Below are 26,692 nucleotides of genomic sequence, written 5' to 3' on the forward strand. Positions count from 1 at the left end.
ATTCTGACGGCACCCATTCACTGCAGAGCATCCATTGCTGATGAAGTGTAATGCTACATTTCTCCAAATCTGTTCTAAGAAATGTATCTACATTTTGGATGGACCGAGGGTGGGAAAATGTAATTTTTTGGTGAATTATTACTTTAAGACAATGCCTCAAAACCTACAAATATTCAGGAATTTTCAAAAGTGTTGTAAATGTTGTTGTTGTAAGTTTCAAAATGTTGTAATTTTTTTTTTTAAATGACAGAAATGATTAAAATACATAAATTTGAAAAAAGTCATATTTAGTAACTCTAAGCCTTCAAAGGTCAAAAAGAAAGTTTTTTTGTTCGTTTTTATCTGAGATTAGAATAGTGTATGGTAGTGGTGACAATATTCAGTTGAGCTGTAAATTATTATGCATTTACTTTTAACTTTTAACCTTTAAAACTAATGGCAGACAAAATGTTTTAATATTTGTCTTAGTTTGCATTTTCAATGCACATTTCTCAGTCCTTTACAGCACCCATCCAAGAGCCTGACTAAGAGCTTTTTGCTTAATAATTAACCACAGATATAACTAACTTAAAATAGCAACGGATGCTCTTAATGATACATCAGCACTGCTGAAAGCAATGCACATCACTCCAGAATATAAGTTTATGGTCCTGTCTGCTTTCTCTAAAAACTACCAGCCACACTATTAACAAATAGACTGCTTAGGTAAGAACTGTACTTTGGGCCTCTTAGCTAAGTGGAAATACAAGCAAAGAGACATTAAAAAGCCAAGGCAGAGACACATTCAGTGAATGTATTTAGTACGTAATGTGATCAAACCAATGTTTTTGCCTGTCACAAACACTGGTTTCAAAGAGAGAAATTCCGCATTAAATAAGCGGCTGGATAATGAAATCTACTTTGACTGATGCCAAAGCAGATATGCTCGGCCAGGCTGATTGCTCAAAGATCAACTGCTTAATTTAATTTGATTTGAGAACATAATAACTACTGAACAATAATCAAAAACTGCTCAGAAAAGAACAGTTAATTCATCTGGAAGGCCAAACAAATAGCAGCGATTGCTGTTGACAGTGCCTAACTGTGCAGAGCTCAACGTGGCAAGACGTTGGGCCTAACCATGCTGAAAGGAGTTGCCAAAGCAACCATCAGCTCTTTCTCTCTTTTCCCCATAGAGTAAACCTGGACTTTCTGGAAAAAACGTGAATAAAGTAAAATCTCTATGTAGAGGACTTGTGCAGTTGTCACAGCCAGGGATGATTCAGGGTGTAATTTTTTGCACAGTGGCAGTAAGAAAATAGCAAATCTGTGCTGATATTTAATGATTTTACATGCATTTCCAGTAGTTATTTATGGTACTTAATGAATTATAATTATACAATTTTACTAACATGTGTCGACTTGATTAAACTTTGATGTTTGCCTGACAGACAATAAAACAAACATGAAAAGTCACAAAAACACTGAAAGAGGCACCTGAACTACACCTAGCAACCACCCGAAACATCCCTAGCAACCACTTAGAACACCCTAGCAACTACTGTAGCAACACCCTGGAAACCACCCACAACATCCTAGCATTGAATGTTTTACACAGGCAAACAAAGTTTATTCAGAATATGTAAAAATCTAGTTTAGGACTGCATTTTTTAAAAGCATTTTAAATAATAACAAAATACATTTTATTGAAATTTTTGTAGATTATTCTTAATAAAATGATTCAAACAGTCCTCCATGACCATCTGTCAGGCATGTTATGAATATTCTCATGGTTATTGATATGTACGCTCTTCGTGTATATGTTAAGAGGACTGCCTTCCCTCTTTCATTCATTCCCACTAATATCTCTCTTTCTGCATAACCCAGAGCAGGCTGTACACGTTTTTGTTTTCAGGTATTCCTGCACATGCATAAATGCGACAGTTCTGCCGGCGAAGCACATGACAAACCCATGTGCTTCAGGGTGTTATGTGATCAAAGTGCTTTTGCACAGGAAACAGCGCACTAAAGTTAAATGATCAGAGACAAACGAGTTTGACAAAAACAGTTATTATTCCCGGTTCTGATGTATGTATTCTGTGACTGCTAACTAATGACTGAACTAATTCTATGCAATTTTGAATGGCTTTTAAATGCCTTCATTAAGTGCAAACTGCTTGTGAGAATGAATTCCACTATTCTTCGACCCAAAACCAAACTTATTTATCAGTATACTCAGAAATCAGTCTTTCGTATCGATCTGGAATCAGAAGAGGTCAAGATCAAGAGTTAAGTGGGATTAACTGGTTCTAGACCTGTGGAAAGTCATAACCTTGCTTCTGCTTGTGCAAAATGCTAGCCTAGGTGGCAAGCCTTGGCCTAGGCAGCAAGCCGTTTGAAGGGGGGGGGGGCTAATTTAATGAAAATGAGCCATCTCCTTCTCAAATTACTCCAGGTATTTATAATCCCTGCAAAGGTCAGCAGGAAACAACAGGCTTAGAGGAAATCAGAGAAGGGGAGTTCTTTTGCAATCAGTGCCGACATGTTATTATTTACCTTCTCCAGTGAAAGATCAGTGAATGGTAAGCCCCACCATTTAGGGATCACTGACATCTCACAGGTGCTGCTACTGTAACCCCACTAACTTTTAACCCTAAAAATATTCCTCTGTGAGGGGAAAAATGGAAGCCATTGATTAACCTTACCAGTTATATCTTGCCTAAGGTAGTAGATAAAACAGCAGCCTCATTTTCGGACTGATACAAATATGTTTTTGTCTGCCGCAAGAGTGATTGTTCAGTGTTTTCTCTATCAATTTAATCAATTTGTATATTGTATTTAAAAATCATGTAAATCATGTAAACAGCTACAGTACATGTCAGAGTGAAGTGGCAATCAAGCCGCTCAAAATGAGACAAGAAAAACCAGAGTCCATTACGAAAGCTTTAAGACTGCGGTACTTTGATTCAGTCACAGCTGTTCTCATGAATAAAAGATTATTTGTTGACCGGATTCTTAAAATGATGCTTTCCGTCAAGAACAAAAGACCACAAGACTGATATAGTTTTTGTTGTTTAATAAAAAAAGAAGTCTTTGGCAGATAAACAGATTTGGCAATAAATAACACGTTACATAATACATACAAATACATGCATGCACACACTCCCACACAATAAATTAAGCAATTTGGATCAGTTGGATTTATAATGTGACAATGCTAGTAAGAGGAAGATCACAGTTGCCCAGAATATAGTCTCTTTTCATGGTGGACATCTTGTTAACAACCTTGAATCGAAGCGACCTCTGGCAGAGATCTTCTTCTGATATGCTGTCAAAGAAAAAGTCCTCATTAAAGATCGGATTGCGGCTCTTCCTAATGACAGTGCTGCGCTGTTTCTGGACTTTTCCAGGCATGAGAGAGAGGCTGACGCTGCAGTTGATGCTCTTAGGGTCCACCGACAGAGCGTAGAGGCCTTCCGCACTTATGAGGCGAACACGCAGTCTCTGGTTTTCAGGGCAGTACTCTGCCGAAAGGCGCAAGGTCCCATCCCTTCCTACAGGCACCAGATTCTCCTTCATCACCCTCTCCCGGTGCAGAACCAAGTCCATGGGGAAGATAGCTGGAGGTGCCAAGCTGAACCCACACGGTAGAGGTTCAACAAGGACTTCAGATGCTCTCCTCATGATGCTGGGGCTGTTGTCTGTGGAACTACCCTCATCCGTTGACAGGGAATTGTTTCTGGGCATGGCAACCTTCCGGAGGTTGCGGTAGTTGAGTAGTTTCTCATGGTTAAGTGCTTTCAGGAGAGAAGGTTTTTGCGGGCATCTGTTTAGGAGAGGAGAACTAAAAGGGGAGGATTCTGCTGAGGAAGTAGTATCGCTATCTAGAGTTCCCTGTCGGTGCAGGGTGAAGCCTTTTGGAGAAAGTCTGGAAGTAATAGTGTTCAGGCTGAAGGAAGAATGGGAGGATGAAGCTGGCAAGATGGGAGAAGCTGTCAGGGAAGATTTGGAGCAAGTGCTCGATCTACTCCGGGGAGGAATCAAGGGGATTCCACTCGAGTTAGGGTCATTGTGGAAGAGGGACTCCTTTCTCCTAGTGTGGGGACTTTCCAGCAAAGTGCAAAAGCCATAGCAGGTTTGAGCTTTAGCTAAGTGAGGCAGGGAAAGTGCAGCCTGGCTTTGAGGATCAGCATTGGTGGTTTCCTCATCACTACAGGCATTGTCAAATGGCCCATCATCAACACTCTCAACCTGGATTATATGGTTATTGGGAAGCTCTTTGACAATGACCTCTCTCTTTGGACTTCCCTTCTCACATGGAAACACTCGGATACATGGAGCCAGCCTCCCTTGCTCTATACTCTTGCCCTCCACCTGAGTTGAAATCTTGCGGGGAATGCAGAACTCCGGGATAGTGTCCGGGGTAATGATGTTAGGACACAGCAAGACTTTCTTGGCTTTGTCAATGGATGACTTGTCTCCAAACATGATGTCTCCGATTCTGAAGCTGTATTCCGTTATGGGAAGTGGCAGGTTGGTCCTCTCGACGGACACTCGGATCTTCTCTACAACCCACATGGGAATTCTGTCTGGACTCAGAGTAGAAACACTGCAAAAGTGGAAATTTCTGCAGTTATAAGTCTGCACAAGTACTGTTCCACTTAGTTTTATTCCAAAATTGTGCTGTAATTAAGTTTGTGTCATGTAACTGAAACATTTTGAATGCTGCTTACCTTGTGTACCTGGTTCTCCAGTGGAGGTCTCAAGCGTCTGCTCAGACAGGACTTTGTTCTACACGCTGTATTAAACAGGATCTTTAGGGTGATAGCTGAGACTCTTTAACCAGCAGGCTCAGACTATCTCCTGTTAGACAAGCTCGTCTTTATGACTAATGCGAAGGGCTCTTGGCCTTTTATAGAACAGCACTGTGGGCGGGTAGAAGGGCTATTCGAACACACCCTCGAGTGGTGAAAGAGGGCAGCCCTTCTTTCAAGGCTACTGGTTCCTATAGAAACTCACAAGTCACTCTACTTCAATCTAAGCAACCCAACGCTGGCAAAGCTAAAGGCCAGTCTGATAAGCAAATTGCAATGAAATTCAACACATTTGGTTGATAAAACAAAGGCATTTGTGTGTTTGACTTTCCATTACTCTGTGTGAGAATTGTGATATTAGATGTGGGTTATAGGTTAATGATCATTTAAAATGATGCAAATCCAAATTCCTCTGGCTTTTTGTGATGCAAAGACGACAATACTGGATATACCAATGACGGAATACAGCCTTTGAGGTATCTAGGTCAGCAAATATAAAGGTCTAAAGCAAATTTACTGAGCTTACAAACACTCATTCATGCTCAACCTAGGCACCTAGTTACATCCTATAAAACTCTAATGGAAAGGGGCATGCTGATTGAATGATCGGTGTAAGACAAATAATTTATAATTAAATGTTTTTTGCTATTTTTATATTTATTTCATACAGATATTAATATTGGCTGAACTGTTGGTTAGTCCTAGCACTAGCAGACATGCTAGTTGTCAACATTCTCATTTATTTCATTTTTTCATCCTCAAAATAAATGTTTACGTGCACAATCTCACAATGATTATGCTTAATGACCTGATGATGCAAAAGATCATGAAATTATATAAGAAAATACAGAATTTTAGAAGAACGCTATGTTGGCAAGATGTTGAAAGGCATAAAATCAGACAATTGAATGATGCCCTCTTGTGGCAGGAAAATGTATGTTGGATTTGTCATACTGTTCTCTAATATTCACACATCTCTGTAAAATCATGTTAGTCTTATTCCAACAGACATGTTGTATGTACCTTCATGCAGGCCTAGCTGATTTAAATCTCTCAAACTACAGCTGTCTACGACGTCGTGCTTCGTATTTATGTCTTTGTTGACTGTTAGCTCATGGTCAAAGTTCAAGGGGGCTATTGCAGTAACCTTAGAGAATCAGAGGATGGATAGCCGTAATGATCCCAGAGAGTGGTGATGCCTTTCTGATGGTTTCTAAGAACTGTTGTGATCACAAGGAGTAATATTTAATACCTCAACAGCAGTTTAATGTTTGAAAAGCATCAAGTAAACAAGTGCTTCAATGCCGATAAAAGTTTTTAAAACAGCACTTAGAAGTCATTAAGAGATTATGAACAGCTGTACAGGAAATAATTGCCACATAAATATGACTGTGTGATATACCGCAGCAGAAGTCACCATCTGCTGATACCAGACCAGTTTGGTGTTTTTTCTTAAAATTAGTGCACTTTGAGTGAAGACAGCAAAGCATTAGGCCAAATAGCCACACAAAAAACTAACTAATCATTCTTCAAATGAATCGATTTTCATGCATCAACAAAAAAAAATTTTTTTGATTTTTTTTAAAATTGAAAATAGGAAGTTTAGAATTTAAAAAAAATATTTAACTGTAATCTAAATGTACTTTTTTAGCTTAATAATAAATACACAGTGCACATAATACAAATCTTCTTTAACAAAAAGTAGGATTTAAGGAAATCCGATTGAAATACAGTGCATTTTATGCAAACTGTAATTTGATCATCGTAACATCATACTTCTGAGAAAAGTGAAGATTTCTAAACACCACACATCATTCACAGTTCCTCCTGTTTTTCTTATATGAAGAAAATGGGTCCCTTGCCTGCGAGCAGCAGCTGGTTTTAATGATTATCATGGGTCACCCTGTAATGAACATCATGTGTTTTAGGGTCACCTTTAAATGCGGCCTCTGAATACCACCGTGAGAACTGTTTCACTATACTGCTTCAAAAACAACCCATTAAAGAAAAGAGGGCCTCTAACCATATATATATATAGTATGGAAAACAGTGCCATGCTTGAAAACTGTGGAATTTAGTGTGAACACTAGAGGACAGCATACTGTCAGTTATGGTGTTCAAAGCTTATCCATCAAATGACACTTTGAGGTCACAGGGGCACGAAGGTTAGCTGACTGCACTGATGATTGTTGATGACTGCTTCAGTTACATTTCCTTTTTTTTAGTTGATACACATTATATTTAGCAAAAGAAACAACAATAAATATTTTTATGTATGTATAGGCAATATAATTAACTGAAATTATATATGGGATGCTGGTGGACAGTGTTGTAAAAATAGAGTTCTTGGTGTTTTCCTTTGGTCCATCTGCGAGTACTACCCACACACCTTTTAATTCTTTCTTTTTTGCATTTTACAGTACATAACCTCTAATAAGACATCTCATTTTCTGCTCTATTAGCCTCATTAGCAGTGCTTGCATATTCATCATGTACACAAGCAGCAGTTCAAGCTCCATCACCACAACAACACTATCAGTTACAGCCACTATTCCAGATGAGCTACAGCGTGCACACACACACGCACGCACACACACACACACACACACACACACACACACACAAAGACCAACGGAAACCAAATCAGAGCTTATATGTGACCATATGCTTCAGGAGAAATACTCAATACATACTTCATAACGTCCCAGACCGGTCGCTGCAATAAAGGTCACACTATGTACAAGACAGACTGCAGACAGACGTCTGTGAAGTCTTCAGGGACCGGCCTATAAATGTTTGATGACAGCTCTCTCTGAGTATCTCTAACATACTGAACCAGAGCATCTCTCTGAAAGTGAGACTCCCAGCCTATTTTCTACATTTAAGTTGTAAAAGCAACACTCAAATTTTAAGTGAAATATTATGCATATGAGATACATTATCTCAGACTGACACAATGTATATTGTGCAATGTACAATGTATATCTAGCCTCATTAATGGAGACATAAAAAAGGTATCACTAGGTAATAACACGCAATATATAATACTGTATATGATATATATGTATATCAGTAATACACATTTTGATTAGTACACACTGTAAAAACATTTTTTAATTTATAAAGCAAATTTGATTGAGAGTATGTTTTACAAAAAATACTGTTTCAGTCTTTTTATTAAAAAAAAATAAAAATGTATTTTTGCTTCAAAATTTCATGTTTAATTCTGTGTTACTTGCCATTTCTATGTAATTATTTTTTTTTTAAATTAAAACAAAAGTGAAAATTGTACACACTGTAAAAACATTTTTTAATTTATAAAGCAAATTTGATTGAGAGTAAGTTTTACTAAAAATACTGTTTCAGTCTTTTTATTAAAAAAAAAGTATTTGTGCTTCAAAATTTCATGTTTAATTCTGTGTTACTTAATTACTATGTAATTATTATAAAAAAAAATTTAAAACAAAAGTAAAAATTGTTTCAAGATAATTTGAGTGCAGATAGAATGATATTTGTCTGATTATTGGCCATTCTGAGAATGTCTGGTTCTGCTAAAAACAGAAATGGAAATTATTTTTGCATTATTTCCAAAGTTCTAAATTAGAGCGTAGGCTCTCTCTTTTATTTATTTATTTGTTTGTGTACATATTGTTTAAAATACTAGCAAAATCAATATATACTGTACTATATAATTTTATATAAATAAATTGCATTGTGTATAACATATTTATTATATATTGTCATTGAATTTATAATATTCAGTGCAGATGTACTGATATTTGGCCTTTCTGGGAATATCAGTATCCGCTGAAAACAGAAATGGAAGATATTTAGCATTATTTTCACAGTTTTAAAATGTACAGACGGTTGTTTAAATATATTGTGTAAACATTTTTGTACATATTGTGTAAAATAGTTTAGTTTTTAAATGTAATAATTATTAATTTGCTATCATTAAGTTAAATAATTTGTATATATTTAAAAAAAGTCATAGATCGATTTTACAGTTTGTGTGTGTGTCGGGCGTGTAGATACATTTCACACGAATTTTGATATCTTGGTTTTGGCCACTATACTGCCAATAATTCATGCTTCTTCACTATGCACATTTAAAGGTCCATGTTTAGTTGCGCGCGCGTACACACACAATTGCGCGCATGTACGCCAGTAGTTTAATATAGTAGGCAACGAATCTTTCGATAATCGCACTTCAGATAAAGGATTTATCTCAACATCCTATCGCCTCGATGGGGGACCCTAGTAACAAGAGGGCGGGGCTTCGTGTTCCAGAGGCAGGACCGCAGCTCAGCTCGCGCTGCCTCTAAATCAACTCAATCATCTCTCGCGCACGAGAGCGCGTGCTGCCTTTCAGGTAAGAAATCTTGTTATTTCCCCTTTTCTTATTTGCAAATGAGTCGTTTTGAGGCATCGCACGCGTAGTTTCTCTTTCGCTCGGAGTTCGAGCCGCTTTGGTTTGATTTATGGTGGACATGTTATGATGGAGCCGAATGAATGGGCGGTGTTGAATCTCGTGCGGCGTGCTGTTTGAATTCTGCAGTCTGTCAGTGAAATTGATGGCAGTCATTTATTCTTTCTCGCATGTGAGTGGATTTACCGTGCAAATTGATAATGTGTCATAATTTCGCTTGTTTACATTTTTAAATATGTTATTCTCGTAAGGATAATTTCAGCTATTCTCAGTGGATGTGGAGTTGCTTGACACAGTTTTCTGGATATATTGTTAGAAGTCACGCTGATTTTGCGTTGGTATTGACATCGAGGAACGGGGTCGCGTAACCTCCCTCTCCCAGATGATGGATGGATATCTTTGGAAATGATATACGGCCTATTTACATGTAAGGTGCCAACGCAAGCTGTTAGCAAATGACTTAAATGTAGCGATGAGAACAAACCCTTTTTTTATTCGGATCTTTTCACTGAACCGGTTCACAAAACTGATCGAAACGAGTCAGTCCGAGCGCCTCTCGTATCTACAACTCAACGACTTACTGAACCCAGAACCGTGATTGACTTTGAAATAGAATAGCATATCGTTGTTATTATTTATGCTGTATATTTACTGTACATCACATAAATACTAAGAGTAGTACGTTAGTCTGACGCTCCGTTCAAATTCATGGCGTTTTCATAGAACATGACCCGAGAAGAGTCTGGCTACCGACTTGTACTTGCACTCCCAGACTTGCACTCTCAGACCATTTCACTTCCCCTAGTGACATCACTTGCAGTCTTTATTTTTTTATTTTTATTAACACGCACGATTTGTGTTGATTGCAAGTGACGTCACAGGTAGCGGAGAGTGCAAGTAGCGATTGCAAGTGACATTGTAATTTATTTATTTTTTCTTGTCTTCACCACCTGGCTACTGTTGTAAAATGTTGAGAGATTCAAACAAACAGTTTGACAAAATAAAAAAATAAAGACTGCAAGTGATGTCACTAGCGGAAGTGCAAGTGTCTGAGAGTGCAAGTCTGCAGCCAGACCCTCTTGCATGACCCTAGTTAACTTCTCACTGACTCTTTAACAGAACCTTTTGATTCGAACATGTTCGATTCGTGATGAGTCAAAAACTGCTGAGCGAGCTGATTGGGTAAGAACATTTTTGAGGGAACCCAGAATTTGACTGACTGGGCAAAAGGTAAGTTGCTTTAATAGAGAATAAAATAAATGTTAGGCTTAATAATAACACACACACACACACACACACACACAAACACACACACACGCATATATATATATATATATCACATTTAGTTTTAAGAAAAGGTATTAAAAAACGGTGATTAATTGTGTTTTTAATGAAACTGCAAGTATATTTGAGGTTTACAATTATTAATTTTATGATTTAAATCAGGGTGTTTAAATATTTTCTTTTATTGCCATCCTCATGCCAGGGACCACGTCATAAAATGTAAAACGCAGCTATGTATTATCATGTCAAAAGACCCAATTTATACTGTGAAAAAAAAAACATTTATTATTTATAAAATATTTTAAGTTTTTAGCTTCCATTGTTACATTGATATTGTTTCTACTCACTAAAATAATTTAGATGTTTGTTTGTTTATTTAATTGTAATGAATTTATTTATATAGTTCTGTTTTTAATTTTATTTTATCAATCTATGTTAGTTCTACTATAGTACTGTACTATTCGATTTTATTTAGTTAATCTAATTATGTAGTTTAATCTCTTTTATTCTTTACACTATTTACGTTTTTTATATAATCATAATTTAAACCAAACTGAAAACAAACTAAACAAATGAAATGACAATAAAAACATAGTTTTTTAATAAGACTCAATAAAATAAAGGAAAAATCCCAACTTAACTCAGTGTAGTTGCGATCTTCAAAATTACATATTTAGGGATTTTTAGATTTCCTTTTTAGTAAAATAGACCATGTCCTTGATATTTCATCTGCTTCAAGTGGCCATGTTGAATTAAAAAAAGACTACATGTATGATGAATTTGGTAGGGTTTTTTAAAATTTGTATCTAATATCAGTGACTGAATGCGTGTCTTGAAGCTGTACTGTTGTATCAAGAACATGGCTCTTGGTAATCTGTAGATTAATTGTACCTGCCGTTTTATTAAACTGTCATATTAGTCCAATAGCTGCTTGATTGCTATAGCATTATAACAAAAATTATAAGGAAAGCTAGGCAGGTAACAAATCTATCACAAGATGATGCATTGAATCCTGACTACAAAATGCATTCTTGCCTACAACATAATGTATTCATGTTTGCTTTAGAGTAACACGCACCTCTGTTTTTCAGTAAGCAATATCAAAGCATCACACTCTATGTGCACTTCAATGGCAGTCTTCTCGACGGTTAATAGCCTGAAATGGATTATTATCTCAGGTAATCACATATAAATGGATATATGGACTGTGTGGAAGTCATATCCATATAAAGCAGTTCAGGCTCTTTGAAGAAATCAGTGTTTTCCTCCAGTGCAGCGCCACACCCCTTGGAATCCTTACTGTAGTTCAAAGACATGACTGCTCACAATGAATGAATGTACGTCATGTTAGAGTGGTGAATATTCATTTGTAAGAGACTGAACTAGGAAAGATGATCATGTTTTCCTGTTTGGCATAATCAGTTTAAGCCAGATCAGTAGATGTGGATTTGAACTTTTGGTGCGATCAATACAGTTTAAATGTAATCCGAATAATTAAAAGTGCATTTCCTTTTCTTTTTCACCATTATCAAGTGCACATGAACAGAGTTGCATGAGGCAGGATGGCATGTGCAGTGTGACTGTGACACAAATAATATGCACTTTGACCTAGTTTTATCTATCTATTAACATTGTCAATCAATCTTAAGTGCTTTATTAAAAACGATTAAGTTTGTGATGACCTGGAATGCATTTACTTTTGCATTTATTTAGCATAAATTGCATTGCAGTTTTTTGAATCTGTGTCAGATGATGCACTGAGGGAGGCTGCCATCACTACTGCAAGGAAAAGGAAATTAGCACTGCTGTTTGACAGGAAAAAGGAATGTTTCTGTAGGCGCTGGGCTTTGTCACAGTCATATGAGGTCAAGCTGCTGAACTTTGAATATTATATTTTGTTCTTAAGGAGACTTTAAGGAATATTATATAATCTTGTATAATTGATATGTTTATGACTTGATATGTAATTTCTAAGTCATAACGGATAAAATATTTATTCAGATTGATTGTTCTAAGATTTGAACAGATTTCTTGAATGATTCTTACAGGAAAAGTTCACTTTAATTTAATTTAAATTTTTTTGCTATTGGCTAGTATTGGATATTTAATTCGTGCTCATTTCTCCTACTTTTACATTTAGAATACCGTTGCATCATCTAACACTAACTAGATTAACTAAGTTAATCTTAAAAAAACACTTAATTTAATTAGTTAACACCAATTAATGTAATCTTTAGAAAATCTCTTAATGTACATTGATGCATACAGTTCATAGCTTTTAAAATTATTATTTCAGTTTTTCACGTTTTAATGTTACTTTATTCATGAAAAATGAAGAAATAATTTCAATTCGGCCATAATATCAAAAAAAATCATTGTCCTATCAGTATCTGCCATAATTTTAATATCAATTCATCCATGAGCATTATTCCTTTATACAGTCTAATTTGGTTACATCCTTCTGATTTATGAAGTCTGACTGGTGGAAAGGCCTCAGGTACTCTAACTTTATCTGACACAAGAGAAAGGATGTGTGTTTTTGTGATGAAAGGGCACGATGGGAATTAAAATGCATGATTAATGGACAGAGAGCTTGATGGTAAAGGTTATAGCTCATTATATGTATTGATTATGTTCAGGCTCTTTTTTTCAGCTGGGTGATGTAAAGATGTAGTGAGCATCAATGTATCTTGGAAAAAACAAGTTTCCTATTATTTATATCCCTCAGAATTGCTTGTATAACCACATCGAATGTGTTTAGTGTATAGATTGTTCAATTACATCCATATTCTTGCTGTTGGTTTTCAAAAACTGGTCAATTTGCCAAGTGAATTGTATGAAACCATGCTTGAAATTATAGTTGGCCATGCTCTTAGCATTAAACTGAAATCTTATTCAAGTTATGAAACTTAAAAAAAACAACACCTGCTTTCCTCTGGCTGTATATCCCATATCTGAGGTTATAATTAGCTCTCCCTCTAAGTGTCACAATCTGGGATGCAGCTTTTGGCTTGCCAGCTACATCTGATAAAATCCATGGCACCAGTGACCCCACACGTAGAGGACAAAATGGGAATAAAATGAAGGAAGAAACAATCAGCTGAAAGGAAGGCTGGCTTTGACTCTTGATGGTCCAAGAAACAAATAAAATGAAATATTTCATACAAGATATTGCAATTTCTGTGCTGGTGGTATGTGAAATAGGGGTTTAATTTTTTGTTTTGATCTTTTTAGCATGCTAGCTATCAAGCTAGCTGCGATTTAAACAGTTTACACTATACTCTTAGAAAATGCTAGAGATCAACCGATGTATCGGTTTTGCCGATTAATCGGCACCAATAGTTGATTGCTGGAACAATGGGTAATCTGCAAAAATCCATGCCGATAGTTTTTCTGGTGGCATCCATTGTTGGAACGGCTGAGAAGGATCTGTTTTCATTAGTGCGAGAGCGGCCTCTAGTGGTTGAAATCAGTGGCAGCATGTGTTATTTCTTTAGACACGTGATGCTGCACGCTGAACAGAGTGAGAAAATTCAGACCCGGATTAAAATGCAGCTGTCAGAAAATCCTGCCGTGCAATTCATATAGTGATATATTCACCCCGAATTGTTAATGTACATAATTGTATATTGAGCATTTCATCAAAATGTTTGTCTTTCTGTGGCTCTAATAAAGTCTGTATGTTTCATTTATAGAGCTATAATATAGATTGCTCTTTCCATTTGCTCCGTTTTTTTTAAACACTGAACTTCAAACTTATCTATGCCGCATTGTTCATTCTTGAAGTAAACGTGTCCGTTTGGTGAGTAAATAAGTAAGGAATAATTGGCGACAGGCCGTTGAATTATTATAAAATTAATGCACACCCGAGGTGGTGATGTGGTCATGACGCGAAGCGGAGCTTGTGTGAATTAGGCTAACGTTACCTCTGTGCTTCTCTAAACACTCTTCTGCTGCAGCGTCTGTAAACAGAGCTGTTGTTACAACGCTAGTGAGTAATGTCATGTGTAGCCTTTAAGTTGTTAACGTTTCACTATATAGGCTAACTGATAAAATTGTCAGGGCAGCGCTGACAGTAGCTTTTTGTGCAAACTGCGTGACCGTTATTACTGTTAACTATGCGAAGTGATATGGAACTGTAATGCGGTCAGGAGAGCTGCCTAGAATTACGTTCGCCGTGCGTTTCCCAGAAAATAATTGCACACCTCAGAACGTTCGTCAGCCAGTCAGATTCAAGCATTCTACGGCCCCGTAGTATAAACTGTTTTAGAGCGCTGCTAGAGTTGAACGCGACGAGTCCGGAGTATGTGCGATACTGGTGAGTTCTCCTAGACTCAGCGCTGCTCTTTTATTTTGATTAGATAATCATTAAGTGTTCTAGAATAGAAGCAGTTCAAGTGTGAAGAATATACATTTTGCTGGTATGATTGTGATGCTATGGCCTTTGTTTATACATTTAAAGAGTGTGGTAATTTGAGCATTTACTAGTATTATTATTATTATTGTTATTATTACTATTATTAATACTACTACTAGTATGGTTCTGTGATGTTTTTTTTTTTTAAATAAAGCACTATTTAGTTTTTGCTCAGTATCCATTTTACAAACTATCGGTTAATTAATCGGTATGGGCCAGTGTGGTCCAACCTAGCTATCGCTATCGGCAAAATCCACTATCGGTTCGAGGTTTAGAAAATGCATCTTTAAGTTTGTCTCCATTAAAGAATTGCTATTACTGTATGTCTACATATTCATAGGGTGTCGCTATTCATGTCACCATTGATACTGTCTCAGGTTAACAATAGTCTAAACTAGGGCTGCACGATATTGGGAAAAAATTACATTGCGATATTTTATTTTTCTGCGATATATATTGCGATATGAAATCTATTCAAATTTTTTCTTACAAACAAAAATGGGGTGAGCACACTTACATTATCATTTTAAATGATTTAAACATCTACACCATCGTGTCAATTGATTAATATGCACGAGGGAGAGAGAGCAAGACAGTGCTTGTGTTGTTTGAAGACGGTCTCGCACTCTCTCTCACGCGCACCTCTCTCGTGCTCTCTCTCTCTCTTGCACAGCGCTCTCTTTCTCGTGCTCTCTCTCTCTCTCCCTCTGTCTCTCTCTCTCTCTCTCTCCCTCTGTCTCTCTCTCTCTCACGCTCTCTCTATCTCGCTCTCTCTCTCTCGCGCGCTCTCTCTCCCTCTGTCTCTCTCTCTCGCGCGCGCGCGCTTTCTCGCGCTCTCTCTCTATCTCGCGCGTGCGCTCTCTCTCTCTCTCTCTCTCTCTTTCGTGCAGCGCTCTCTTTCTCGCGCTCTCTCTCACTCATTCACTCTATGTTGGTTAAACTGTGCAATTAATCCGCAAATCACTTTCGTCAAGGGCCGGGGAGCAGCTGGCCCATACAGTTAATGAATAACGGATCAACTATGACAGCCTACATCGCACATCCTGCGATGTGACTATCGTGGATTCGTACACTGGATATCGATGCTTAAACAACACATCGTGCAGGCCTAGTCTAAACAGACTTACACCACCATTATTTTACAAAACAACCTACCAACTTTTCTATGTTGAAAATATTATATTTTGGGCATCCCTAGGATTCCTCGCGTTTCTTGTTAGAAAAGCACAATCTCAAAGCATCCGTGTTTTGCTTATTGCCCAATAGGTTTCATACTCCTGGTGACCTCATGCTTTGATTTATTGGCAATTCAGTAAATAGAGCTTTCTGAATGTTAGAAATGATGGTTTGATTCATGTAGTGGGTGTTATTCAAGATCAGACAGGAGCTCAGAGAACTGTTGCATGAATGCAAAGTCTGAGCATTTTCTTTTAATCTGACTAACGAATTCTGTGGCGCCCCATTAATAATGTATTGATTGATTGAGACAAAGTACACTGAAAGCAGCACTTTCAAGATGCTGTAAAAACCTGGAGCAGCAACCAACTTTATTCTAAACTTCTCTGAAGCTGGTATGAGGTAATATGATTGGGTAATTTATGTGAGTCATAGCAGCTTACCTCTTGTAGATTCTCCCTATATATTTTCCACAGAGAGAGCGTAATTAAAATAATGCTTTCTAAATGTGTTTTTTTTTGGCTGGATCATGGGCCTGCTGTTAAGGGGGATCATTATCAAATGGCTTTGGATTACATTGGGCCATTATGTCTTGGGATATTTGGGCTGTCCTCCAAAAATGAAATAGTGAAAAGGCAGGAGGTCGTTGTTTGACTGTTGTGGATGGTTGGCTAATCTGCTGTTAGCATTTTAAGAATAAACTAATACTCTAAAATAGGCCTGTAGGCCTTAGTACTTGGGGATTATAAAGGTGCTAATGATGTTGTGATATCCTAATGATATGCCATATGGTAAAGGATATCAGTCCAGAATTAAAATCAGTCATCTATTTGTAGTTATTGATATAGTTAACCTAAAATGGAATCATATGCTAATTTAAAAAATCTTGTATAATATTAGGCTACTTGCTGTGTTTGTTTGCTTGCTTGGTTTATGTGATACTTGTAATTTTTTTATTGAGTTTTTGCCATGAAAATACCGTAAGATGCTGACATTAAAATAAATAAAAATTAAAATAAAATTATTTAAAAATATATTCTTTGATGTTGCTTCTTGCATGTTTCATGACTGACTGAGATGCCCATATTTGGGATGTTTTTTAACAAGTATTATAATTTACCAATGGTTAGTTAACCGGCTTTACTGACGAGATGCGCATTAATTATCAGCTGATATTTATCGTGCACCCCTACTATTTTTGTACTTTATGGATATTGACAGTCACTGGTCCCAATTAACTTTTATCTGGAAAAGAGCAGCTTGATCATTCTGCAAAATATCTACTTTTAGCCTATATTTTATAGAAAAAGACAAATAAAATAAAAAAATAGAACTCCCAAATAGAAATAAAAAAACTCCCAAATTCTCAAGAAGAGATTTCCAAAATTCCCACTTAAGTATTCCATAGGATCATAATGTTCTTTTGGACACTGGAAAAATATGGGTGGTAGACTGATATAGTTGGCAGCCAAACTGAACGTTTTAAAATGGTTTCTGTAGGGTGACGTTTTGTGTAGCTGATTTCTGAGGCTCTTGATTATAATGTTTATTGCATTTGGTTCATTAGGTATAATTGAAAAAATGTATTCACTTCACTTATGGAACTGATCCTGAGTAATTAGTTTGCATCTTAATGAGCTGTGGTTGATTTGCTTGGTTTAGTATCAGTTTCGTTTGATGTGTTTTGGTTTGGAAAATTATTATTATTTTTTAACTGTATTAAGAAAGCTCAGTCAAAACATAAAGAGTTCTGAGCCTTACTGAGCTGATAAAGCTTTGTGTTCTCTGCAAAATAAGCCCAGTCATTGTACACACAATGAATGGAGAGATGAAGCTTCTTGCAAGTTAGTCTAACCGGGTAATGTTCGCCCAGTTCAATGTTATTCCTTTTAATAGCTGGGAACTTGCCTTTAATACGATTCAAGAGCCCTAAACGATAAGTCGTCTTGTATTAACTAGACCGACTCCCACTTTCCCTCAGAAAATCAGTTAGCAAGTGCTTTCCCTCTTTCTGTTGTTGCAGTTGTTTCATCTCCAAGAATAACAGGCCTGGTTGGAATTCCTCAGGAAATGTTTTGTTGATGGACCAGGAGACAAAATGTTTTGTTGATGGACCAGGAGAGTTCATGGCTCATTGTCAGTGGTGAAAATCAATATAGAGTTAGTCTAGAAATGAACGTGAACCTGTGGGTGTTTTTTATGACACTGCGGTTTAATTTTAGTTAAACCTTTTGGGTTCTCCATCCCATTGGTAGGCTATGCTACCCAGGAAACATCATACTTGTCCATGCTGTTTTTTCCCCCCACTTCCCCAGGGTACCTTTTATAACAGAATTTTTGATTGATTTCAACGGAATGGATGAAAAAACACTTGAAACATCCTTTAAAATATTTTGTGTTCCACAGCAAAAAGAAAGACACATATGTTTAGAATGGCATGAGGATGAGTTAATTAATACAGAATTGAGAGAAATCTCTCTTTAAAGACAACAGAAAATACAAATGGGCCTAACTTACTCGACCTTAACCAAGACTTTGTTTCAGGGGAATAACATAATTTCATAAAGAATACTCCAAATTATGGAAGTTATATTCATTGTGAATCATGTTGGCTTTGTGTTAAAGATAATTTATGAGCTCCTTTTAATAATTTTAATTGCAAGGATCAGTGTTGACTATGGTTTGTTTGAGCAGTTGAAATGAGCTCTATTTTCATTCACAGCCAAGCAGATAAAAGGAAGAAATGTAGTGCTGTATCTTTTGTTCCCGGTGAGGCTTTTGGGGTTGAATAGAGGAACGTTAATCGGGCTTGTCCATGTGAGGAGTACTCATTGAATGGTTCATCGTCTGGCCGGATCCTGCTTGTAAAGGTCTCGGGTGTGGGTGGTGTTATTGTCAGCTCTGGTATTCTGTGGATTTGAAATGTATGGTAGTGGAGGACAATTTGGTATTGTGTGTTAAGGTCTATTTTGCATGCATTTGTACATCAAGTACAATCGATGAAAATTGTGCCACTGAATATAAATAATGCCGGAAAGCATGGGACGTCAGCGAATTTACAGTGCTATACTCTAAAACCATTAGCAGTTGCATGCCAGCTCTCATCAAAGTCAAGATGACAGAATCTCTGCCACGAGTGCTTATGCGGTTCCAGAACCACACCTCAACTGATTTTGCCATTCTTTTCAAGTGTTTTTCCAGATGAACTATACCTGGTAGAAGTGTAAGGCCTGGTGGGGTTGGGGTGCGGCTCTATGGGTCTCGTTGTTGGAATGATTCTCTCCCTAACATTTTCCAGCTCTCCACTCATTTCCTCTCCCCTCTCCTCACAGTCGGAGGACTGTCCGAGGGGGCTCGTTATGGGATCAGAAGCAAGCAAAATAAAAGGGAAGACCAACAGAGTGTGTCCGAGGGTTCAGGTGGTGCTATGTGATTAGACAGGACTCTATTGCTGTGTTGTGGATCTGTTGCTGGGTTACTGCTCAGGGAGCATGGAGTGTTGGGAAATTGGACGGACATGGAAGTCATTGTTTGGTCAACTTTGGAAGGTTTGTACAGTTGCCAGGAATTTTACCCTGGAGACTTGTTATTAGACAATTGTTGATGTTGATTGCAGAGAACATGTTGGCGATGGAAAACGTGTCAAAGATAAAGGTTTTACTATTTGTCCACCTATGCTGCTGTTTCACTGTCATCATCATCACCTTCTGCGGTATTTATATGTGCTGAAGACTCATGTAGACTTCCAGGTATAAATCAGCTCTGTAAGATCTTGGAGCCTACAAGTTTCATTATAATACAGTTAATGCAATGATTCCTATTTCAAAGACCGCGCCTGCAGACGAGGAGTTAATGCGCCCACTTGCTTGAACCAGTTTGAGTCTGTCTAGTGTCACAGGACATTTGAACTCTGTGTCAGTACCCTATAAACAGGACGAGGCAGTTTACTTTCGAAGATTTGTCATGTCGTGCCGCATCCAGTTTAGCATCACTGATTATGAGTTCTATAGTATTTTGTTGCGCCACGCCACTCGCGTCTGGGAGACATATATATATATAAAGATTCAGAGATTATTTTATGGTGGAACTGGCTTGTCCACAATTTTGAACGCTGCATGACAGAATAGATCATGACGTCATTGAGGGTCTTGATCTTATTACCATCTAAAATACTATTTTTTTTAAAAACATTTCTATCAGCCAATGATAATTATGAATAATATGTCACGAGCATAGATCAGTGGCCAAGAACGCAACTGATTGACAGATAAACCATGAGCTCTATCAGTCATTAATGTTCTGGTTATTTTGTTTCAGTGTACAGTTTGTCAATATGCAAAGTATACAAAGTAAACTTCATCATTCAGCTGTACTGTGCACATTTATTTTAGACCCTTCTTGTCTTATTTAATTCATGCGATAAACGCATGTCCCTGCTGATCGGGGCTATGATTCATTTCATGGGCAAAGCTGAAAAAGCTAAAATTTTCGTATAGTCAATTATTATTATTTTTTTTCAGCTTCATATTATAGGAAGAATACATTATACGACTTATCCTGCAGTCATCATGGTGAGATTAGGTTCCTTTAATCAAAAAAAAAAGAATCGAAAGCAACAGTGAGGAATCGATTCCAGGATCAGGAATTGCAATCAGAATCGATTCCAAAAATTGTGGAATCAAACAGCCCTAGCAGTTAGGCTAATTTCACACCGAGTTGAATTTATTCTTTAGCATGGTATTGAGTCAAACTGTTTACTTTTTTTACTCCTGACCTTGTCATTCACTGGAGAAAGACAGCAATTACAAATATTGGTCCTTGTGAACCGTTTCGACCCATGGGTCAATGCTTTGTTCAGCCTTTGTGACCTTAGCCCTGAGGTCAGAGGGTGCATACTGGTAGTATAGACAAGAAACAGATACACGCTCTTGGGGTTTCATTGATGGATTTTGAGGGCACAGCTTGTATGATTGCTCGTGTATTGAGAGGCTGGTAAACGGCTTGGAGAAGAAGTGTTTACATGTGGTCCATTCATTAATTTTCTGTGGGAGATCATGAGATACTGTCTCACGCACACTGGGGCATTGCAGAAAAGGGCAATGGTTGAATCCCTCAGGCTACTGTTCACACAGTGTGGAAATGAACTCTGGGAAAGTGAAACTTTGAACTGAGTTGATAAATCTGAAGCTTTTGTTAAACAAGGCTTTTGTCTCATTCAGTTTACACCATTAAAGGAGTCTGTTGGAATGTTTCACACATTTTTGCATTTCAAAAGGATTAATTGGTTAGCCAGAGTGTTCACAATTAAAATAAATGAAACCTCCTTGTTTAAAGGGATAGTTCACACCAAAATAAAAATGACCCCATGATTTAGGCCTGCTCACCCTCAAGCAATCCTAGGTGTATATGGCTTTCTTCTTTCAGACAAATACAATTGGAGTTATATAAAAAAATTAAAAAGTGCATCCATCCATCATAAATAGTGCTCCACATGGCTCTGGGATGTTAATAAAGTGAACTGATTTGTTTGTGTAAGGAAAATATCCTTATTTGCACGCACATTAACCTGAGGGGGCTTTTCAGCAGATGACGTAGGCATATCATAAGTTCCGGTTGAATTTTTGGTGAACTATCTCTTTAAACCAGCTTAAACTTTAAGACCAGCAGTTTTTTCCTTCCTACTTCCTACTGTTAAAAGAACAAATTTACATTTGCGTCTATTGTAAATCGTAAAAACAATACATGAAACATCTGTAAAACAGTTTTGGTTACACAATGCCTTTTCAAGTGAAATCAGTCAATAAAAAAACGGAAACCATTTCTTTGTTGGAAAAATTAAGTGATATGTTTTAAGTGAATTCCATTTAGTGCCACTAGTTAACTGAGCATGAAACCGCATGCCACATCATCTCTGAATCAACCAGCATCCCTCAGCTCCTTCTGTTGTTCTGCTCTCCACTATACTTTATTTTGGCAGTGTCACCATGACTCCAGTCCATTAAGAGAATTAGCATGAGGCTCTCCCAAGGCCATGCTGGATAGGATTGCCCCACCAATCAGTACACAGACATCACTACTTGGCAGCCTGTCCCCTCCGGAGTCGTAGGTTAATGACAGGGCTGCTTAAGAGAGTGCTCACTGCACAGCTCATTCAGAAAGAAGCGGAGAAAAGAAACGGCACGATAAATCCACCTGGTGCTGATGGGTATATGTCTGTTCTTTCTTCTGGAGGCATTGATTCGGTCATACTGAAGATTTTTTTTATCAGCATTTGCAGGTAATGAATGGCCGTCATGGCTGGAACATTTATTCTTGTAGACATTCGTACTGGTACTTTGCTAATTTACCTTTATCTGATCTTTATTTATCTCTTACACCGAGCAATTATATGTAAGAAATGTTACGAACATAGATAAAATAACTGCTGATAGTGAGCTATGATCGTTCTTTCAATAGGAAAAAATATCCCACCTTTAATAGTCTATCTCAACCGTCTGGCTGAGTCCAGTCTAAAAAGACGCTCAGGACAGTTGACAGAACGCTGCTGCGTGTCGAGACGAAAGCGTATCATTTTCACGTGTTATTAAGCCTTGCCACTTGCAAATGTAACTATTCAAAAGACTTTAAAGCATTCAAACACAAGACGCAGAAAAGCTGAACTGAGTTACTGGTTACTCGCGCGCTGTGCTCGGTGCGCACGCGGAGAGAGAGCCGCGTCTCACAGACAGCAACTCTGAACCAACCTCTCATTTGCAAAGTTCTCTTTTAAGTTCCTCCTGCACCTCAATGAACAAAAACAAATCGCAGTTTAAACAAACAGAAAAGGATGTGTAAGAGCCCACTTCAGCACCGCGGTGTTCTGGTGTTCAGGGCTCATGCAGAGAGAGGCGTCTCAAAACACTTGAACACCGAATTTGTCTGTTTTTGCTCTTGTACCGACAAATACATAAAAAATATTTGACAATACCTAGGGCTGGACGATTAATCAAAGTAATCGAAACCGAAATTCAGAACCTCTAACCGAAGTAATTTTCCCATGTCGGTTATTTCGGTTATTTCCTGTTAATACTTCCCCCTTAAAAGCGTGTGTAGCCACATGACTCTGCTCTCCAATCAGTGGCATAAAAGCAAAACACAGAGGTGAACACCGGTTCAACACATAGTGATGGAGCGCGAGTGGTGAGCCTTGAGTCTTCACTAAACTTTGTCAGTTGTATTTGTTTTATGGTTTGGACGTTCAAGTGATTAGACAATCGGATGTGTAAATCAAGCTACCATGTTTGCGCAGCTGCATTGTGGTACAAAAACTCATAGCTGTGAAGATCGCGCGCACAGAGGAAAGCAGTTGTCAACGCTGTCCTGTGATTTATCACTAAAGTATTTTAGAATCTCAAAACTTATTATAGGATATTTTTTGAAGGAACTAGGCTATTTACAACCCCCAGCTTCACAATAATATAGAGACGGTATGACTAATGACACGCAATCATTCGTACTGGTACTGTTTAGGGCTGGGTAAAAAAAATTGATTTTTCGATTAATCGTTTTTTAAAATGTGGTCGATTCAAAATCAATTCTCAAAAGCCATGAATCGATTTTTTTCCATATTTATTTCCGCAGACATTGAACGTAAGATTGGCGTTAATCTAATTACAAATTTTCTCCACTAGATGTCACCCTCTTATGTTCCTTCTGCGATGTTACCAACGAACCCGTCATTCATTCATTCAGTGCTTAAAGCAGTGGTTCTCAACCCGCGGCCCGTCACGAATTCAAATGCGGCCCACCATATGCTGAACACACACACACACACACAAAACTTTTGCAATTCACTTGAAGTTCAAGCAAATAGAAACACCATAAACTACGCAGCAATCATCCTTAATTGAAGAAATGTCAAAACATCTCTGGAGAGAAGCTCATATTATTAAATTCGAAAGTGCTTTCCATATTTGGATCAACAGGCTACATTTGTGAACGCACATTTTCTGCAATGTCGCGCATCAAGTCATGCTCCCGTGCGCGTCTTACGCCATCGGAGAATGTGTGCCGAGGCTCTGAGCAGACGACCGCGCGGACAGGTGCGCGTGGTCAGTAGGCTTCAAAAGCATAATTGCACATGTTCAGGCAGTGTGAAGAAGCTCATTGCCAATCGAACCTGTGCAATCCGTCAATAAAGAATATAAAGACAGTGATGTGCAATGATTCTGGGCAATTATTTGTTCACATGTTTGTTGCAGAGCGGACCATCAGCGTGCGCTTTCGGAAGTATAAATGGAAGAAGTCTGCGTCTGCGCTGACCGTGTCTGCGTCCGGATTGCTCATACAGAAAGTATAACACAGGCTTTACAATCGCAACTTCATTGTGCTGTTACTACATCGAGCTGAATTTCACAAAATTGTATAGCTCCCGACAGAGTCAGGTGTAGTAGAATTATTTATTTATTTCAATGAATCTAATCGATTAGATATGATAATATTTAGGCTATAATATTATAAATCAGGTTGGTTTGTATTGATGACGTAATGTGCGTGCGGCCCGGGAGACTTGTACTTGGACCATAATGCGGCCCGCTGGAAAAAAAGGTTGAGAACCACTGGCTTAAAGGGTTTCAGGTGCTTTGTCGACGTTGATGCCACCTTCAGATAAAAAGTCAGAGGTATGGAAGCATTTTAGATCTCGGAAGCATTTTAGATCTCGTAAGCAAGACGACGACGATAGTGTTGTGGACTGTTCACTGTTCTTTTTTATACATAAAGTATTTGTATTAAATCTATATTCATTGACTTGAATCGAGAATCGAGTATAGAAAATAGATCTTAAGATCTTTGCCCCAACCCGAAGGGACCCGATCGGACTTCATTTCGATTCGGGCTTCATTTATATCATTTTACACGGGCTCGGGCTTGTGTGGTAAATGAGCGGTCATGTAATGTGTTTCGATTAGCACGAGAAAGATGTGAAAATGTATGCTGAGTAGTTGAAACAGAGGCTTGCCTCTGACGATTACGTTTTGGTAGCACCAGCAACTAAAGCAAAGTCTGAGGTTTGGAAAAGCTTTGACCTTGTTTATAATGGGAATCCTCGAATAATGAGCCAGAGGGTTATATTGCTGGACGCACCATCAGTGAGCGCAGGAACGTGCCGAAGACATCTACAGTGGATTCAATCATTTTCCTCCACAAAAACACTTAGGCCTTACCTAATCTTGGTGAGAAAATGTTTTTCAAATAATAACTAAATATTAATTGAGTCTTAAATGCATAATGTAGACAGAGTGGGCTATATAAGCTAATGTTGGCATTATTATTTTATTATGTCAGCTGCTATGGCGAAGCAAATCCGGCAGAGCCTTTATCTTAATTAATTTCGTTATTGCCAAATACCCATAATTTAGATTTTATCTTAATTCAATTTTTTAAGAAAGACTTGTTTTTATTGGTGCGTTGGCCTATTTATATGCTAAATGAGCCTATGCTATTTATAGAGTGCTGAGATATTATGATGTTACAGAGGACTTATTTAATTTTTTTGTTCAAACTTCCAAGTGGCCTATTACGTTAGTCATGTATAAATTATGTTAAAACATGTATAAATGACTCATTCCTGACAAAAGGCAAAAGAGCTGTGCGTGCATACATTTAAATAATGTCGGCTTGTAAATGGGTTCGGGCTTTTAAAAAGCTGTCAATTAGGGCTGGGACAACGCGTCAAGGTCATCGATGACGTCGACGCAAAAAATACATAGACGCAAAATATGCGCATCGATTCGTCGACCAGTTTTTATTTCTCTAAAAAACGTTTGCAAAACGTTTACCTTATGTGCGCTGAATATACGCGATGGCCGGATCAACATTCTGTCCAACGTTATATAACCAATCCAGGGGTTTTTCTGTATTGATCTTTTTTTTTGGCGGCTGTCAAAGCCTTATTTGATCGGTGAGTGACAGTGACCGGGCGCGTACGAGAGAGAGCCCCGGCTGCGCGCACACTCACAGTCTTCAAACAACACGAGCGCTTCTTGCTCTCTCTCTCTTGTGCATATTAATCAAAATCTTTAAACACGATAGAAAAAGGGCGAAACACCTAAATTTCACGCGCAGTTTCACACACAGTCTTTAAACTACACGAGCGCTCTCTCTCTCTTCCCCCACCCCCCTCCCCTCGTGAATATTAACCAAAATCATTAGACACGATAGAAAAAGGGCGGAACGCCAAAGTTTCACATGGAGCATTCGGAGCATTCATTTTCTCCATGACAGTCTGCTGGCTCCCACTGTTAAATTTTTTTTTTTTTTTTTGGAAAAGCACTCTCTGTATTAGCTTAAAGCCCTAAAGTTTACATTGGTTACTGTATTCTTTCAATTGCTCTAAACAATTATTTTGGGTGAACTTTTGTATTGAATGCTAGACATCAAGTTGTTGTTATTTTCATCTGAAAGAAGAACTTTTTTCAGTAAGCTAGGCCCTATGTGTTCAGTAAGTTTGTTTGAGTAAGCTGTGTGTTTTCAAGGCTTCAAGGTTTTATTGAATGCTATCTCTATACAAGTTCAAAGTAATGCATTCTTAGTCAGTCTTTTATTTTGTAATTT

The 26,692-nt window shown here is 37.8% G+C and overlaps 2 protein-coding genes across 2 annotated transcripts in view; one reads left to right on the top strand and one right to left on the bottom strand.

Annotated features, from left to right (window-relative positions):
* Positions 1-3,040: 3,040 nt before the first annotated feature.
* On the bottom strand, positions 3,041-4,873 carry LOC132133168 (C2 calcium-dependent domain-containing protein 4C-like). The gene is made up of 2 exons (XM_059545910.1): positions 4,713-4,873; positions 3,041-4,588 (listed from the first exon to the last, which is right to left on the bottom strand). Exon 2 carries the CDS (start codon positions 4,555-4,557, stop codon positions 3,181-3,183), a length of 1,377 nt encoding a protein of 458 aa, XP_059401893.1. The 5' UTR covers positions 4,558-4,588; positions 4,713-4,873; the 3' UTR covers positions 3,041-3,180.
* A 4,085-nt stretch (positions 4,874-8,958) lies between these two features.
* LOC132133015 (talin-2-like) overlaps positions 8,959-26,692 on the top strand; it is a 178,300-nt gene continuing 160,566 nt past the window's right edge. Inside the window, exon 1 of the mRNA XM_059545669.1 lies at positions 8,959-9,165. The gene's annotated coding sequence lies outside the window, so the exon portion shown is untranslated. The remainder of the gene's footprint in view (positions 9,166-26,692) is intronic.

Source organism: Carassius carassius, chromosome 50 (genome assembly GCF_963082965.1).
Source record: "Carassius carassius chromosome 50, fCarCar2.1, whole genome shotgun sequence".
Classification (NCBI taxonomy): domain Eukaryota; kingdom Metazoa; phylum Chordata; class Actinopteri; order Cypriniformes; family Cyprinidae; genus Carassius; species Carassius carassius.

What these genes read in the sequence shown, in the direction of transcription:
- LOC132133168 (XM_059545910.1), bottom strand. Translation starts at nt 4,557, where the DNA reads ATGTGGGTTGTAGAGAAGATCCGAGTGTCCGTCGAGAGGACCAACCTG.